Genomic DNA, 18,276 nt, shown 5'->3' on the forward strand with positions numbered 1-18,276 from the left:
CATACGAGGAAGAGTAGTACAAAAACAACATTTATTTTACTGTAATATAGCAGCCTGTTGGGACAATTTCAATTTTTAAAAGCCAAACCAACATGCAGTAAATATTGTGTGTCATTCCAATGAATAGTTCCAGTATTATTACTCACATTATTTATTAACATTCATGGGTCATTTTACAAAAAGAATAATAGCATACTACAACCTGTAAAAATTTGCCAAACAGAAATGTCAGTCCAACAATTCCTTTATCAATTAGTAGAACTGTCAATACAAGTCAAAATACTCCCAAAATATGCATTTGTTAACCAGTACCAGTGCAAATATCATGCATTGATACTGTTGCAAAGGTGGGCATGACGGAGTTTTGATCCAGCATCTGCAACATCAGATTCAGAGATATATTAAACAAAATGTCCACAATTTACTCTTTGAAGTCCATACTGCAGATACTGCGTTCCAATTTTTTCGCTAGCCATGTTGTGATAAGTTATTAATGAGTTATATAATGAGAATGTTATGCTACAGGGATTAAAAAAATAAATAAAATGTACTACAGTTTATTAGCCTGTAAAAACCTTGGCATGCCTGGGACAAGGTTAAGGGGGTCACAACATACAGACAGGACAGCTAGCAGGTCATGAGCAGCTATCTGAACTCCATCACACCCTCGTCTCTCAGAACAGCTTCGAGTTCCTTTCCCCGGGTCGATGTTAGTGTGTGCACGGAGAACAATTCTGTGCTGCACAGCATGAGAGTTTCTTAAAAGTAGGTTTGTAAGGTGTTCGACTTTCACAAGTTCACATTTTTTCCTCAGTCTCGTGCTCACTTCTGAAGTTCCTGAGGGGTGCTGAACGTTTCGTACACGTTGGCGGCAAACTCTTTCACCTGGTCTATCAACAGGAGATCCTAAAACATGAAAGAAAACAATATACATTGGTGTGTGTGTGTGGGGGCAGCTTTTATGCCACATGGAAGTCAAAATGTGTCAATGCATATGAAGGTTCTCACCTGGACAAAGTGACTTGGTATTTCACTGCATATTGAATGTATCTGTCCGTTGATGATGGGAATGATTTTGGCTAGCGGTAGGCTTACATGCGATAGTCTGGAAGACAGGCATGAAAAGCAGGACTCATTATCTCTTTTTTAGAGAGATGTAAACTCGTAAACACATTTTGAAATGTGGCTTAATTGTGCAAATTTAACACTTTTTGGGGTAACTGTATATACCTTCTTGAATAAAAATAAATGCATGTACACTGACCGATCAGGTGTACTGGAGGGGGTGGTGTCTCCCTGGGGGGGTCGGAAAAACTCTGCCATGTTGTCTAAGAATCGGATAAAGCCTCTGCTCAAGCAAGTATGGAGTACAGTATTGAAGTCTGGACTGAAAAAAAAAGTTTAGATGTAATTAATACCCAGCTACAGAGCTCAATAATGTGCCTATGCTGAAGAGATCTGTTAAAGATGCACTGTTTAATTTTGAGCGGCATCTAGTGGTGAGGTTGTGAATTGCAACCTACAGAAGTTACGGTGGCCAACAGGAAAAGATGTCGTCGTCTGAGACAGCAGAGAGTAGCCATAGACAGTAAAAGAAATGGACACAGCGACCCCGTTGATTTCAACGGAGAGAGTTGAAGCCCAACATGGGCACTCACTTCCTGATAGCCAAGCATACTGCGCAGGCTCAAACTGAGCTTGACGACGTAGTTGTCACGTGAGCAACCGTTCTGACCTTCTAGTAGCTGTGCCGAGACAAATCTGAATTGAAATCTGAAACAAATCTGTTGTTGAAATATTTTGTCCCGTTGCTTTTATGAACTCTCTATCTATGGGCTTCTCCCTTGACTTTATGCCTCCATGTCCACCCGATTGCCTCATAGACAGTAAACGATTGCCTACGAGCTTCTACTTCTGTCTATACGGTAATTTCTCTACTGTGCGACAGAGCGTCCCGTGGTTATGACGCAATCGTTAGCCTATTTATACAAGAATGGCTTCTACGGGGCCATAACGTAAGATACAAAGCAATGGAGCCTTTTATACATTGTCGTGTTTCTTTAGAAATAAAAAATGGACAAATGGAGTCTTTGGACGCCTCAGATGTAAAGTTATTCGCTGTCAAAGTGACGCCAAAATGAATGGGAGTCAATGGGATGCTAACAGCAGGTGATAGCCAGCTACAATGGCGGCCCCCGGAGGCAGCTTCAACTTCCGGCTGATGGATTACCCCCTTGAGAGTAGCCAGTTAAGCAATGAGGTTTCTTTACAAAGATAAGTTAGGAAATTAGGTTTACTTAATTATTCCGAAAAACTGTTATTGCGGATATTATTGTTACTTGTTCATCATTGTGTCAGTGTTTTATTCACTGACTTTAGCTAGCTTCTTTGCACAAAGAACAACGTAGTGACGAAACGCGTTTGTCCGTTTAGGGCCACTGTAGAAACATGTCGGCGCATTTCAATGTAAGGGGACCCGCAGTGTATGTAGGTAGAAATGGCTTATTCTAAGGTAATAAAAACAACGGTTCATTATGTAAGTTTTTATACACCACAGAAACCATAGTTATGTATATGATATTACATTTGTCAACAGATCCTCCTAAATATTACACAATGCACCTTTATCCTATTCATTTCAACCAATTTAATCTCGTCTGCTTCATTTTTTTTCGTTTATCATAAATGCTCTTTGAATTCAGAACTGTGTTTCTTATAACTCATATAATACTGTATAAAATGAACTGAATGTGTAAAGGAGTTCAGTACAAAAATAAATCATGAGATTAATTGTGATTAATTACTTTAAACTTTTTAAAGTCCTAACCTTGTTATTTTTAACTATATAGGTTTATATCGGTGCCTTGATTTCCCTCACCTTTCAAGCATATCTCTGGTTTCATTCAGCAGCTTTATTGTTGTGACATCATTTTCTGTGAGACCACAGGCCTGGGATAGAAAAAAAAGAAAGAAAAAAAAGGAAAATAATTATATATATATATATATATATATATATATATATATATATACAGACAAAAAAAGAATAACTGATACTTATTATATATATTTATAAAATATTTAAATTATTTATATATATATATATATATAATATATATATGAGAAAAGGTAAAAAATGACAGTTCAAAAAGCTATGTTAACTCTATCATTTTTGTTTTTTATATAAATTAGCGCTGCATGATTCTAGACAAATTGAGAATCACATTTTTTGTTTAAAATAGAGATCATTATTCTGCCACAATTCTGAATAGACAACTAAACAAAATAACATGTAATTTACTAGAGGTTCTGACAAAATATCAAATATATATATATTTAATTAATATGAAAGAATTGTTACTTTTTTGTATAAATCAGTTTTGAATGATTGATTCAATGATTCACTCGTTTCATTACTGGATGAATCAGTGTTCTTGAAAGTCTCTTAAATTAATAATTCTATGACAAATACATTTTTTAACAGTCACTTGTCGCCACCTAGTGGCTTAATTATGTAATTGACAACATTTATCTGAAGCATCAAGTTACTTTAATTATTATTCTTTTTTATTGCTTCCGTTGACCAGTGTGTAGATTCGAACTGTAAACTTTTACCCCAGTACTTTTGTGATAATATGAATCACTGTAACAGAAATAATGATACTGTGTGGTTGGAAACACTGTTTCAGATTTGATTGTTCCGATCTGATCGTACTTGTCAAAGCTTTATTAGACAGAGCCGAATCGTTGTCTTTTAGGAATAAAATTGTGTCTGTTTGAATCGAGATTGTGATCTTTTAACGATTAATCGTGCAGCTCTAATACTAATAAATTATATAAATAATCATAATAAATGACTAATCATTCACAAATAAATGATATATTATATATATGTACCTGTGAGGCTAGCGTGTTCTCTTCATCAGGCATCATGTACCAGGAAAGACTTTTGTGTTTAGAGGAAGCACAGCCCTCCTCCACTAACTGTCTGATCTGAGTTAACTGTTGCTCCAACTCTTGTAGGGACAGACTCTGCTTCAGAGACACCCTGAGGAGACATGAACAGCATTTAGCAGAGGATAACTGACACGGCTCAAAGACACAAGTATGGGATGACTAGATTCATTCATCATCCAATCAAACACTCAGCGTACAGTCCGAGAACTTCCTGGACAGCTTTCTTCACCACAGTTATCAGTTCAATGAGCCCTGAAAAGACAGAAAAAAAGGAACATCGGTATAAACTATAGAGCATATGGCCTGTATGAACAGAGGATTAAACTATAATACAGATTAGACGCTCTTATACAGATCTGACATTGTCCTCACCTTCTCCAAGAAGGTGTTGGATACTTGATAGATATTGTTGTTGAACATCAGGAGGGGCGAAAGGGGTCTAAAGTAGCAGTATAAGAGAAATGTGGTAAAAATGGCACGCGATAACATAATAAAATGACGTTGCTTTGCCATTAAAACACCAAGCCCTGACATACCGTTCCATTCTTTGTCACAGAGTTGTCCAGGTAAAGGTAGCCACCAATTATGTTGAGCTGAACTCTGAGTAACACCACCAGCATGCAAGTGCTGTAAACCGCCACAATGCTGCGGGTAAAACCTGCAGGGCGGAGATCATTTCTGTTCATAACCCATTTGACTGCCATAATGTGATGTATTGGCAAACAGGACATTCAATAATAAATTGTAGGGTGGGAATTTATCTGATTGTGAGAAGAGGGTGTTCCAAATCAGAATCATCGAATCACAATTCAGCCAAAACAATCCCATAATTCTTTGGTCATTGCTCAACTTTTTCCAGTAATCCTCATGACATCAATGGAAAAGAAAATTTGTTATTTGTTTATTACATTTAGCAAAAAACATAAATAATAATAATTACACTGCCATTCAAAATTATGGGGTCGGTATAAGTTTTATTAATGTTTTTGTTCGAAAGAAGTCTTTATTTGTTTGATCGAAAATACAGTTAGAAAATATTGTGAAATGTTCTTACGATTTAAAATAACTGTTTGATATTTTAACATATATTAAAATGTAATTTATTCCTGTGATGGCAAAGCTGAATTTTCAGCAGCCATTGTTCCAGTCTTCAGTATATTGATAAATATTGCTGATTTATGCTGCGTTCACTCCATGCCATAATTACAAAATGAACGTGACGTTATATTTGGAGCAATTATTTGTTTTTATATGGCAACACCATCAACGACAATATGAATCTGCAGCGGTCAGGTGGTACATCGGTCACGTGGTTCAAGTCGAAGCTCTCCGAAAATTCCCAGTTTACAAGTTGGAATTACGATTTCTTCGAGGACATAAAGTCGTAATTCCTATAATTACGACATGGCATGAAGCACCGTTGGTGCTCAAGAAACAATACTTATTATTATCAATGTTGAAAACAGTTGTGCTGCTGAATATTTTTGTGGAAACCAAGATTATTATTTTTTCAGGATTCTTTGATGAACAGAAAATTCAAACCATTTATTTAAAATCGAATTTTTTTGTAATAATGTAAATGTGTTTACTGACACTTTTGATCAACTGTTGTGTTTTTTTCTTCAGAAAAAGCTACATTGAATTGCCATTACTCTTCTATATATTTAAACAACAAAAACTATAGTTATATCAATAAAATGATTAATAAATTACAGACATTTTTTTTTCTTAGGAATAAAGTACACACATCGATAGTTCACAATAAGATTAAAAATGAGCATTAACAAATAAATAGGGTCAATTTTGAGTTCATATTGAATACATCTAGAATACTATTACAGTAAAGAAACTTCTTGAACTCACTAATAATCTTTAGATCCTCCCAGATTTCAAGTTTATTGGCTGGCCTGTGTGGGAAGACATGATGACTTAATGTCAGTTATATTCTTTTATATTATAATGTAGATAATCATCTATAATTTCCATGAAGCATGACTCACTTGGTCTTCAGCAAAGCAGTGAGGCTCTCTGAGTTCAGGTGATGTATGATTGCCTCTCGGAGAGTGGGGAGCATTGATAACACTACAGATAAAAGACACAATTACATACATCAGGCAGAAGAAACATCACTTTCATGAACTGATCATGTAATTGTTTTATTTTACCGGTCATGTTACATGTCCTCTGGTTGCTTTCGAAATGAAACTGTCTCCGAGCTTGAGCGATGTATTCGGCTGCCTCTCGCTCCTGCATCTGCTGAATTTTTCTTTGTGCATATTTACCAAGTAGATAGACACCTGTGCATGAAGTATGAGGATACATTACAATATAATACACAAGAAAGTGATATGCAATATGCAAGATCTATTCAGTAATATAAAATCTTTCTTAAGGCAAAAAATACCAGGGTAAAGTCCATATCGATTTTGCTATGACTGTGCCAATAGAAAATCTAGGTGACAGGTGAGCTGAGATTAATTAGTTTAATGTGGAAATAAGAACTAATGCTTGGCAACACTGTAATAACATGCTAAACTATATACAAGATATTACAGATAAGTATTTTTATTCATCTATTAAAACAATAAATATTTAATGCACAGTCACTAGCTAAATATGTCTGAACTATAAGCATGCAGGTGGTCTAGTTGCCCACGTACCTCCAACAAAAACCCCAGTGAAGATGAATTTCCTCTTATGGCGTTTGATGAAATTCCATGTAGAACTCAACATTTTTAAACCAGACTTGCCACCACAAAAACCACAAACGAAAACCTAGATGCAAGAGCGTGTTTGGACGTAACTTACTAGCTAGCACAATGCTACATGGCAATAACTTCTCATGGTAGCAGCAAGCAGGCGAACTACACATAACAGATCGAGTCGATTGATCGATTATCCGCTCGATCCACCGCCCTGGAAGGTCCATCCAGTATTACGCTCCCCGTAAACACGTGCGCGTGTAAACAAAACACTACTTTCCCCCAGATTTGTGCTGCTTTTTTTGTACGGTTATTCTTTTTGTTGAGGATACTGATAGATATGCAAACAGATAGTTTTGATCCCGAGAAGAGTGAATTTCTGCAGCCATCAGAAAGTGAGATACAGACATGGATGTCAAAGGCGTTTGATATGGTAAAGACTCTCTAATGTTCACTGTTTCTCGTATTTACCATAAGTGTCATTTCCCCTCCAATACCTAGTAAAGTGTGTATGTAAGTGTATATTGTGTGTGTGTGTGTGTGTGACTGTGTGTATTAACTGTAGTTGCTGTGGTATTTTCATTGCCATAAATGTGTGTATGATAATGGTGAATTGTACTTTGGGTTGTTTTGAGAAAATAATATTAACATGTGACATATTAATATGACACATGAATTACTTTTAAAGGCAATTGAAGCCCTTGAGAATGGTGAGGTTCCAGTTGGCTGTTTGATGGTTTATAACAATGAGATTATTGGAAAAGGAAGAAATGAGGTGAATGAAACAAAAAATGTAAGTGACTTCACAATACGACTTCATTTAAATAATCATCATTTATTATTATTACATTTATTACGGTAACTGAAATGATGTCTAAGCTAACAATACTTAATCTAGCTGACTATAGCCCCTATGCTCCAGTATGTATCTCCAAATGATAATTGATCAATTTACAGGACAATCATATTTTTTGGATCTGTTAAGTTATTCAGAAATACATAAACAATGCGGTTCATATAGAGCATGATGTGAATACACCTCCTCTATGATGGACACGTTTAATTTCTGAATCTAAATTAATTGTGATATTTTTTTAAGGCTGAAAGGTGGTGTAATAGTTTACCGATTGTAAAAAATAAAAGTCTCATTAGAAGGCTTATATGATTCATGATTAAGATGTCTACACTCAAGGTGTAAGGAAAATATTTGAGTATGTTTCACTTTAGGGGTTGCATAATGTCAGTTTCTAAGAACATTACTTACGAACTATATTTTTAAAATAATTTCTACTTTTTGTCATCTTAAACAAACATCCTTATTTGCCATTGACCCATATATTATAGTTTATGTCAAGGCATTTTGATTAACGGTTCTTCCTAGTAAAGCTAAGTAAAGTTCTTCCTGCTTTGCCCAAGGCTACCCGGCATGCAGAAATGGTGGCACTGGATCAAGTGCTGGATTGGTGCCGTTTTAGAGAGAAGGACCCGAAGGAAGTGTGTGAACAGACTGTACTGTATGTGACAGTGGAGCCATGTATCATGTGTGCAGCTGCTCTGCGCCTGCTTTGTATCCTTTGAAGCCAAAATGTGGTTAATTATTATTTAAATGACATTTACACAAACACTACCATTTAAAAGTTTGGAGTGGCTAAGATTTTTTATGTTTTTGTAATGAAGACTCTCTTATGCTCACCAAGTCTGCATTTATTTGATCAGAAATACAGTACAATTTTGACTATTATTACAATTTAAAATAACAGTTTTCTATGTGAATATATTTTAAAATGTAATTTACTTCTATGATGGATTGTCAGCATTATTACTCTAGTCTTCAGTCTTCACGATTCTTCAGAAATTCTAATATGCTGCATGATTTGGTGCTCTTATTTTATTAATGTTGCAAATGTATTATTATTGTTAATGTTGAAAACATTTGTGCTCCGTATTATTTTTGTGGAAATCATTTTTTCTCTCTGATTCTTTAAAGTTCAAAAGCACCACATTTATTTGAAATAGAAATCGTGTGTAACGTTAGAAATGTCTTTACTGTCACTTTCAATCAATTTAAAGCATCCTTGCTGCATAAAACTATTAATTTTTAATTTCTTTTAAAATCCTACCAAACTTTTGAACTGTAGTGTAGATCTTTGTGTCAGTCACAGGCCTTCCTTTTATAAAACAATTACTATCAAAAGTAGATTTTGAAAGTGTTATTGTGTTTACCACAGGATTTTATTGTCTAGTATTCATGTCATCGCTAAAAGAATACCTTAACATTTAGACAGACTTTCCTCTTGTTGTATATGGGTGCAAAAATGAGCGGTTTGGAGGCTGTGGCTCCGTCCTGGACATCTCATCAGATCATTTACCACACACTGGAACTACATTTAAGGTAAAAGTATTCCCTCCAATTCCTATCCAGTTAAATATAAATTCCAGCTCATGCTCCAATTCAAAAGAAAGCCAGTTCCTTAAATTCTGAATTTTGCCCAACCGTTCTGTGTGGCTAGAATATTTTTCTTGTAGTAACTTCCACATTCCCTCGATTTTAGACCAGACCACATTGCATATTTTTGCTGTAGCACATGCTTATTTGCTTATTACAGTGCATCGCAGGCTATAGAGCGGAAGAGGCGGTTGAAATGCTCAAGACATTTTATAAACAAGAAAACCCAAATGGTAAGGGAAGTCTTTTTAATGTATGCATGTTAATTGTTAATCTCCATTGATGTTTTCATCGACATGTTTCTGAAACATGATGTTTTTTCTCCCGTTTGTTAGCTCCCAAACCTAAAGTGAGGAAAGATTTGGTTAGTCCACCAGGTGGCGCTGTAGTCATTCAGGCAAAACAAGGACCACAAGATTGAGGAGAGAGAAACAATTGGTCCTTTGAGCTGAAATGGAAAATATTTGAACATTCAGACGATTACATGACCTCGTATCTCAATGATTTTGCCATCTTTTTGAGATCATTGATTTAATCTACTTCTATTTGAGGAACCACATTGTCTCATTAGCCAGACCACATCGCTCGTAAACCTCCAGGCCTCTTCTTCTCTGTGGCTGGACGCTGTGAGTGTCTTCACAGCATGTGGAAGCATAAGACTAGGCCTGTTCTGCATTAAAGTGCAGGTTCTTCTCCAGCTCTTGCTCTCTATGTGTCCTTATATAACCCAGAACACTGGTTCTGAACTCTCCATGATCTCAGTCTTGGGCTCACTCGCAGATGCAGGGCAGACCCAGGTGGAGTTTCCACTTACTTCATTGCCAGAAACTTTAAAGGGATAGTTAAAAATGAATGTCTATCATTACTTTCTCACCCTACATTTTCTTCCATAGTGCAAAAAGGTGAATTTCATGAAGATTTTTTTTTTTTTTTATGAATACCAACCTAGTTTTTTTCAATATCTTTTAAAAGTGAATGAAGACGGAGGCTGTAAAAAATACAATAAAAGTATCATAAAGCATAGCTTTGTGTTGTCCTTTTGTGTTCCCTGGAAGATGGTTTGGTATGACATTAGGGTGAGTAAATAATGACTAAATCATTAATTTTGGGTGAAATATTCGAAGATCTTGATTCGGTTTGCCTGTAATTTATCTTTTTTTGTAATACCTCTCACACACTACCTTTCAAATACACTGAACCTTTGTTGCGTCCTCACCAGTGTTGTTTTAGTATTATTTCTATACTGTTATATTTTTTATTAATAATTTCAGTTAACCTTTTTTTATATTTTCAGCTTTCATTTTCTTTTTAGTTTGATTTTTTTGTTATGTGCTTTTGTCATTTGTATTAGTTTTTGTTTATTTCAAGATAGTAACTTTAGTGCGCCAACTTAAACTTATTTCAGTTAGTTGCCAAAGCAAATTTTCTAAAGTTGTTTTCATTTTATGTTTTCGTGAGTCAAAATGACCCGAAGCCCTAAAATTATACTTTTTTTGCCCAGAAAGCTTATATAATTTCATTTTTATAATATATTTCTCTATTTTTCTATTTATTTACCTTTAAATGACTAGATTTCTATCAATAAATAATATAATTTAAGCACATTTTTCACATTCTTTGAACTTAAATTCAAGTGCGACAAAATTCATACGGTCTTGGACCACTCCGATGAACACTCAATTTAAAAAAAAAAAATCTTCAGTTCAAAATGACCCGAGTGAGGTTAATTCCATAGTTAACAAAAAAAAGTTTTTAATAGTTTTAGTTAATAATAACCCTGATCTGCTCACTTCCACTCGTGAAAGTATTCATGTTATGTTGCATTTCTGGCTATTAAAGTATAGCGTATCTCTCATGAGGGGTATTATAATGGTTTCTAAACCCCACATTATTAAATTGCCATGTAATGTGTTATTAGTGGCTGGAAGTGGGTTTCTGTGGGTACGTATGTTTTGGAAGTAGATATGAGGTGTCTGAGATCTTAAGGTCTGTCATTTTTCAGGCCCTGTCGTCTTACATGGTTATGGGTTCTGCCGGCCATATCATAATATGAATTTGAAACATTTCAGTTGCTCTGTTATTGTCTTTGTAAGTAGAGAACCCATGGGTTTAATTGTTTAGTGACGAATGATCAGACATTGAGCTCACAGCTGGCTTTTTAATACGAATGTCCTATCTTGATGTTGAAATGACAGAAGCTGTCATTAATAAATAAAAATAATCATTTAGATTCATTGTGTAAGTAGTATGATCTTAGTAACCGATTCAAAACAACAGAGCGCTGCCGCACACCTGGTAAGCATTTGACAGGTGTTATGGCCTGGCAGTGTTACGCCATGAGTCAGTGCGAATAAAGAACATCGTAAAACAAGCTGCACCCACCTACGCGGCCCCTGTTCACATGGAACGAGAACGATATTTTGTCTCTAACTCTTTATCCATAGACGGTATTTCATAATGCTTCATTCATAGAGTGAATAGAACTTTTTTTTTTTTTTTTTTACAAACAAGCAAGCCCAACCCAGGGTGAGAAAAAGTAACGGAAAAGTAATGTAACGCGTTACTTTCCATAAAAAGTAACTCAATTAGTTTCTTTTTTAAGGGAGTAACATAATGTTGTAATGCATTACTTTTAAAAGTAACTTTACCAAACACTGCTGGTATATTTCATAATATATTTTCCAATGTTATTATTTAGAAAATTGAGGTGAAATTGTAGTTTTGTATATACCCACAGCGGTCTTAGGAAAGCTCACTGAGATGGTGAAGACACAAGGCGTTTTATTCTATAACCAATCAAGTATTATCTTTAAATATTAAGGGGTAATTTCATTATTATTTACAGAAGGAAAGGTTACATGAAAATTTGAGCCTTTCTTTCCAGTTCACTTTTTTCTTAGTCAACATGTATGGCCATTCGCAACATTTTTTCTTTTCTCTATCGACTTATTTATGAGAGAAACAAGATATTCATTGATAAAAAGAACATAGGATGAATTGAATTGTGAAAAGTTAGTGTTTCATATCCGAATAAAAAGCTGTTGGTTTACATTATCCAGTTGCATTACTGTGGCAGGCACAGTTTAACCTTAAATAACCATGAACTCTATTTTCACAGCATTTATTATTCCTGGATAATGTTTATTTCTATATACACCTCCATTCAAAAGTTTGTTTTTTTAAGATTTTTAAAATGCTCACTTGGGGTGGATTTATTTGATCAAAGTTAGATATTATATTATTTAAAACAATTCTATTTTTTTCCTATAATAGCAAAGCGGAATTTTCTGCATTATTACTCCAGACTTCAGTGTCACATGATCCTTCAGAAATATGATTTGCTGCTCAAGAAGCATTTCTTATACCATCAATGTTGAAAACAGTTGTGCTGCTTTATATTTTTGTGGAAATAATGATCATTTTTTTCAGGAATCTGATGAATACAATGTTCAATAGAACAGCATTTTTAGCATATTCTTTTTACAATATAAATGTCTTTACGGTCGTCTTTACTGAATAAAAGAATTTCTTTCAAAAAATAAAAATGCTGACCCCAAACCACAAATTGTAGTGTATGCTAAAACGTTTTTAACATTAATTAAATTAAAAGGATGTCACCTCAAAAAAAAAAAAATTCATACAACGACAATCCAGTTCGTTGCTGTTTTGGACCCCTTCTTTCATAAAAAACACTTTCATAAAAATTTCATCTTTTGTATTTCACAGATGTCAGTCATATAGGTTTGGAGCGACACACGAAGATGAGTGATGCCAGAAATATTCCTTTAATAACAAATAATAACCTATGTTAATTCTGTTAAAATTGTAAGTTTATGATACTTAATGCTTTAACCAATATCAAATTAAACTACATTAGAAAGTGTTACCAAAGTAACATGAGTGGTTCACAAGACCAGGATTAAGAAAGTAAACGAACCTTAGAGAATGTGATCCAAAGTGTTAAAAGTTGTAGTCATTTATAGATTTGTGAAGTCCAGGCCAGTTCATTTATCATTGAGCTGTCCTTCAAATGCATCCATTTGCACTGCACAAAATCAGCTGTATCACCTCATTTACATTTTTTTTTGTTAAGGTTGTTAATGCACATTAGGGAACCGTTCAGTTTGGTACTTCTACGTGCAGGAGAGGCAGTGTTAATGAGGAGACTGAAGTGTCTTGACGGAGAATTTAAGCACGCACACACTTTCACTCTCTCCACACGCTGCCAAACACACAGCGCCCAGACTAAATTGTCAACAAGACTGTTGTCAGGCAGACCTATCTGAATTTTAAGTGTAATATTTATGATGGATCATAATGAAGTTCAATTGCGATCTATTTTTTGACGATTCCTCCGAGAATAAAAATGATGCATGATAGGGTGTGAACATGAAACAGGAGAGTATTTTGACAGTTTTGTCTGAAAATTTAGATGTGATAATACAAGGTTTCTCATTATCGCTTTTCTTTGCTCCTCGCATATCCGCTTTTATCCCATGGCATTTCACTTTTCTGTTGCACCAAATTCTTTTTCTTGGCTGTTCGGGACACATTTTGGACTTTAAGTTGTAGCCTACTTTAAGGGGACGAGGTTCAGCAGGGCCTGGTTATTTGGACTTGTCCATCAAAAGGTGATTGTTATTCCTTGTCGAGCAAACTTTTTCCTCAGGCCTGAAATGTGTGTGTTTCTCATTAAAAGAATGTCCAGCTCTGCACAAAGGAATTGTTATGTTTGGGTAACATCTGTGTCTTAAAAGTCCAGGGCGAAAAGGCCAGAGAAAATATAGGACAAACATTAAATCATAAGTACAACAATTTTTTCCTCTGTAATTGAACGGTTGGCTCTACTTTTCCCACAGAATTGTGGTGCGTCTGTCTGTGTGTAAGGGGAGAAAGAAAATAGCTGAGTGAAGACTGTAGTTTTCATTTCACCATTCTTCTGCATCCACAGCTTCGGAAGAACATAAAAACGACTGTGAGAAAATGTGATTTTCAAAAGTTTTTTATTAATAAAAGAAGAAAATAAAACATATTAGAGAAGTAAACTAAAAAAAAGGCTGGTCTTATCCATGAGATATAAAGAATTTCGCCCCTTTAAGATTAAAAAAAGTTATTGAATTTGGAAGAAACACTTTACAATAAGGTTCCATTTGTTAACATGAACTAACATGAACAAAAATTAACAATTGTATTTTATTAACCTGTTACCTGTCGCACGTCTTGATTTTGCCAAGTTAGACATGATACTGGAACAACATTCCTGTCTGAAAATGTCATTCATAACCACCCATATCCCTAAAATCAGAGGGAAATGATAAGCGAATAACACTGATAGGAGCACCTAACCTGGTTGTAAGCCCAAACCAAACTGTAAACTTGTCCCTCAAATCTGATTGGTTGATTGGAATGTTGTTCCAGGATCAACAAAGATGTTCATCCAGAAACATGTTGCACGTGGTGAAATCTGATTCTGCATTACCTGTCACCCCCCTTTTTGAGCATAGATCTGAAAAGGTTGTAATTTATAAATGCTAAAAGAAGACACTTTACAGATTATTCCAGAAGTGAAATAAGCTTTTAAAAAAGCAGGGTTTCTGCAAGTCTTAAAAAGTCTTAATTTGCCCTTACACAAATGAAGGCCTTAAAATGGTCTTAAATCAGAGCAGGAAGTCATATTTCATAAAGTCATGGCATTAAATGTATGTTGCATACATTGCAAAAAATAAATAAGATATTTATAAGTTATTTTTGTCCAATACAAAAATATAAACATATAAACAAGTCTTGAAAAATGTAATAAAATTTAAGTGAGTTTATGCTTAAAACAAGAACAAATATCTGTCAAAACTTCTATAAGCAGATTTTTTTCTGAGCCCATTGGCAGATATTTGTTCTGGTTTTAGTCATACATTTCATTTTGATCAATTTCACAGAAAACAAGACTGAAGTAAATGTATCTTGTTTTAGGAATCTTTAGATATTTGTACTGGAAAAAAACGAGAAATACTGAAGGAAACATCAGAAGGTACAGTTTGTTCAGAAGGTACAGTAAAAGTTATTTCCATATTGTAGTGGTTTTAAGCAAAATGATTCAAGCTTCTTCTTTTTTTTTTATAAAAAAAAAAAAAGTAACAGATATTTATTGGTCGTTGTATTTTCAAATTCTATAGCATTTCTCCTTAAACAATTTAAATTTAGAGAACATAATTGATATATTTTGTTCCCTTCAATTTATTTATTAAATTTTCATTACTTGGTCTTACAAAGGTCTTAAATAAGTCTTAAATTTACCTTCATAAAATCTGCAGAAACCCTGAAAATTAAAGTGCAAAAAAGTTGCAATAAAGCACGCCAAGCGTTCTGCTAACAGGCAACTAACATTTACAAAAAATTTACAGTCAGCATGAAAGGGAAGTTGTGATCGTCGTTCCTTCCCTATAGTGACGTATATCTGAGTAAAAGGGAAAAAATGTGAGGCGGGACTTGATTTTGCCCATTGGAAATTGATTGGATGGTTGTGATTTGCTATTGCTGGGATCTCATGTGAGTGACAGGTTGTCCCGCCCTCGTGATAGAAAACACGTCACTGCATGAGGGAGAGGAAGTTATTTTAGAATGATGTGCACAAATAAATAATTTTTAATAAATACTGCAATATTGCATAAAAAAAACAAGAATTCATGGTGATCATATATTATATATTGCTTACTGTTCATCTAACCTATAATGTTAACAAATGAGGCCTTATTGTAAGACGTTATCAAATAGGGAAAGGCCTTTCCAACAAGCAAGTTTTCTCTTCTGACAATGTTTGGATTTCATGCGGCAATATCTGCTCAGCTTAATCTCAAAACTTCTATGGCTTCAGAATGACCACAAACAGCCCATGTGATCAAATTATCTTGTGCTCATTGTCGTTTGCCATATGCTAGTGTGAATATAAAAGTGTTGCTTATTTGTTTTACTGGGGCATATAATGACACAATCCCTCATAAATCATCCCTTGGTAAATAAATAATACCTGACATGAGTTCTATATGTAATGTGGTTTTTCGTAACATTGGCTTTGAACACACGAATAGAGCATGTGTATTCAGTGCTCACACAATGCTTGAGGTATTCTGAAATACGGTAACATTCATACCATAAATTAAATACATGAATTATTCAATTTAATGTTCAAGCCAATACAGGTATGTGCTTTATTTAATTAAGGGGCAGTAATGAGGATGAGATTTAAAAAATAGTTTGGAACAGAACGAGCCAGTGGTCTTCAGTCAGTTTTGGTCTTGTCTGATTCCAGAGTGCCTAGAAAAAAGAAAAAAAAAAGTTTTTTATATAGATATCATTAGGCATGTAACCACCATTAAAATCATGTGGTTTTCAATGGTTCTTTTTTTATTTTTATTTTTTATTGGTAACTTCACAACAAGGTTCAATTTAGAATTGGTTAATCTTCTTAACCAATCAATAATCAATAGGTCAATAATCTTTTTTTAATTAATACTTTTATTCAGCAATGATGCATTACATTGATCAAAAGTGACAGTAAAGACAATAAAAACTGTATATTTCAAATAAATAATGTTCTTTTGAACTTTGTATTTATTAAAGTATCCTGAAAAATGTATCATAGTTTAAGCAGCACAACTGTTTTCAACATTAATAATCAAAATAAATGTTTCTTGAGCAGCAAATCAGCATATTATAATGATTTCTGAAAGATCATATGACTGAAGACTGAAGTAATGATGCTGAAAATTCAGCTCTGCCATCACGGGAATAAATTAAAATATATTAAAATAGAATATTATTTTAAATTGTAATAATATTTCACAGTATCACTGTTTAACTATATTGATCAAATAAATACAGCCAATGACTTCTTACCGACCCCAAACTTTTTGAACAGTAGTGTACTTTTGTACTTTTTAAAATAAATATACCATTGTGCATTGTTAAATCATGTTAGTAAATAATACATTAGCTAATGTTAATTTATTCGACATGACATGTTAAAAATGTATTAGTATAATGTATGTAGAAATTAACCAAGATTAATAAATGTTATAGAAGTCCGACACCTAATGCATTCACTAATTATAACACATTGAACCTTATTATAAAGATTTGCCATTAAATGATCAAATTTAATTATTAAATTTCAATTAGTAATAATCATTATCAGTATGTGGTTACATTCTTCAGCATAATGCTGATAAAGCAGTAACTGTAGCCGATGCCATATACTAAGCATCACAAAATATTAGTATTCTCATCAATGGTTCCTTTAGTATTTGTCTTTAATATTTGAGCGTAATTGTTGCATACTGCAGTGACATATTCAAGATCTGTGATCTCTTGGCAAACGGTTGTGCATTTCAACAAGCTGTTCAAACCGTGAGTCAGAGTGAACAACAGCACACAGCATTAGTGACGGAAGTGTTCATGGTTAGTTTATCTGGAGGGGCTGTTGGACATTACAATATCGCTGCTTTAGACATAAGAGGGAGATCTTGTACTGAGGACAAAGGGACAAAGATCAGCTCCATAGGAGAGAGAGAGAGACTGTGTGTGTGTGTATGCATTGTGTGTGATTTGCAGGTCAGTGTCAAACAGGTGGGAGGAAGAGAAGCCTTCGCCGTCTGCTGCTCTCAGACTGCTCACGGGCTCTGTTCCCATCTGCTGTGCACTACACCCACGATGCACTGCTCTCAGTCTATAGCGTTAACAGGTGGAGGAGTGTGCGTGGGCGCATCAGGAAGCTAAGCGGGATGTATATGTACCTGAGGGGAAGTGTATAATGTTTCTAGCCGTTATCCCGGCGTGGGTTGGGGAGCAAGAATATTTGTAGCTAGACATCATAAACATTCAACTCACACATGTAGCCAGTCAATGCAATGGTGGAATACACAAAATCAGAAACACACAATCACTTAAAGGGGCCGTCCTGAAAATCATCTGTAATCGATATAAAACACACAAGCCAAATAGATTTTTCTATGGTGTTTTATTGTGCTTTTTTCCTTGCTCACTTTCTATGGACAAGAGCAGTGTAGACACCATCCTTTTGTGTCCCTAAATAAAGCTAAATAAAGTCATACAGGTTTGGAATGGAAGTCTTCTGCAAACACACAATACATTATTGTGAGGAAAAGACTGTAATTTAAGTTG

The 18,276-nt window shown here is 34.6% G+C and overlaps 3 protein-coding genes across 6 annotated transcripts in view; 1 reads left to right on the forward strand and 2 right to left on the reverse strand.

The window, feature by feature from the left end:
* The window catches only part of aig1 (androgen-induced 1 (H. sapiens)), a 135,356-nt gene that overhangs the window by 82,175 nt on the left and 34,905 nt on the right, over positions 1 to 18,276 (reverse strand). For 2 of the 4 annotated variants that reach the window (XM_056269288.1, XM_056269286.1), the window contains one exon: positions 16,363 to 16,410. In XM_056269288.1, the coding sequence (XP_056125263.1) occupies positions 16,380 to 16,410 (31 nt within the window). In that variant the 3' untranslated portion in view covers positions 16,363 to 16,379. Of the gene's footprint in view, positions 1 to 16,175; positions 16,411 to 18,276 lie in introns of those variants that run through there. The other 2 variants (XM_056269287.1, XM_056269285.1) reach the window with 2 other exon arrangements.
* Positions 136 to 6,813, reverse strand: pex3 (peroxisomal biogenesis factor 3). The gene is made up of 12 exons (XM_056269284.1): positions 6,615 to 6,813; positions 6,120 to 6,251; positions 5,955 to 6,036; positions 5,818 to 5,861; positions 4,491 to 4,612; positions 4,327 to 4,393; positions 4,152 to 4,206; positions 3,895 to 4,045; positions 2,879 to 2,949; positions 1,265 to 1,387; positions 1,009 to 1,105; positions 136 to 906 (listed from the first exon to the last, which is right to left on the reverse strand). The coding sequence occupies exons 1-12, from the start codon at positions 6,685 to 6,687 to the stop codon at positions 823 to 825; spliced, it is 1,101 nt and encodes a 366-aa protein (XP_056125259.1). The 5' UTR covers positions 6,688 to 6,813; the 3' UTR covers positions 136 to 822.
* adat2 (adenosine deaminase tRNA specific 2) lies at positions 6,868 to 10,046 on the forward strand. The gene is made up of 6 exons (XM_056269292.1): positions 6,868 to 7,089; positions 7,345 to 7,449; positions 8,073 to 8,223; positions 8,942 to 9,048; positions 9,263 to 9,335; positions 9,438 to 10,046. The coding sequence occupies exons 1-6, from the start codon at positions 6,997 to 6,999 to the stop codon at positions 9,521 to 9,523; spliced, it is 615 nt and encodes a 204-aa protein (XP_056125267.1). The 5' UTR covers positions 6,868 to 6,996; the 3' UTR covers positions 9,524 to 10,046.

The sequence above is a fragment of the Rhinichthys klamathensis genome, unplaced genomic scaffold, assembly GCF_029890125.1.
Source record: "Rhinichthys klamathensis goyatoka isolate OS25496 unplaced genomic scaffold, OSU_Roscu_1.1 h1tg000281l_1, whole genome shotgun sequence".
In the NCBI taxonomy this organism is placed as follows: Eukaryota; Metazoa; Chordata; class Actinopteri; order Cypriniformes; family Leuciscidae; genus Rhinichthys; species Rhinichthys klamathensis.

Coding starts and splice junctions, on each gene's coding strand:
- adat2 (XM_056269292.1), top strand. CDS start 6,997: ATGCAAACAGATAGTTTTGATCCCGAGAAGAGTGAATTTCTGCAGCCA. Junction 7,090..7,344: donor TGTCAAAGGCGTTTGATATG/GTAAAGACTCTC, acceptor TTACTTTTAAAG/GCAATTGAAGCCCTTGAGAA. Junction 9,049..9,262: donor ACACTGGAACTACATTTAAG/GTAAAAGTATTC, acceptor TGCTTATTACAG/TGCATCGCAGGCTATAGAGC.
- pex3 (XM_056269284.1), bottom strand. CDS start 6,687: ATGTTGAGTTCTACATGGAATTTCATCAAACGCCATAAGAGGAAATTC. Junction 4,394..4,490: donor CTGTGACAAAGAATGGAACG/GTATGTCAGGGC, acceptor CTGCTACTTTAG/ACCCCTTTCGCCCCTCCTGA. Junction 1,106..1,264: donor CCCTCCAGTACACCTGATCG/GTCAGTGTACAT, acceptor CCTGTCTTCCAG/ACTATCGCATGTAAGCCTAC.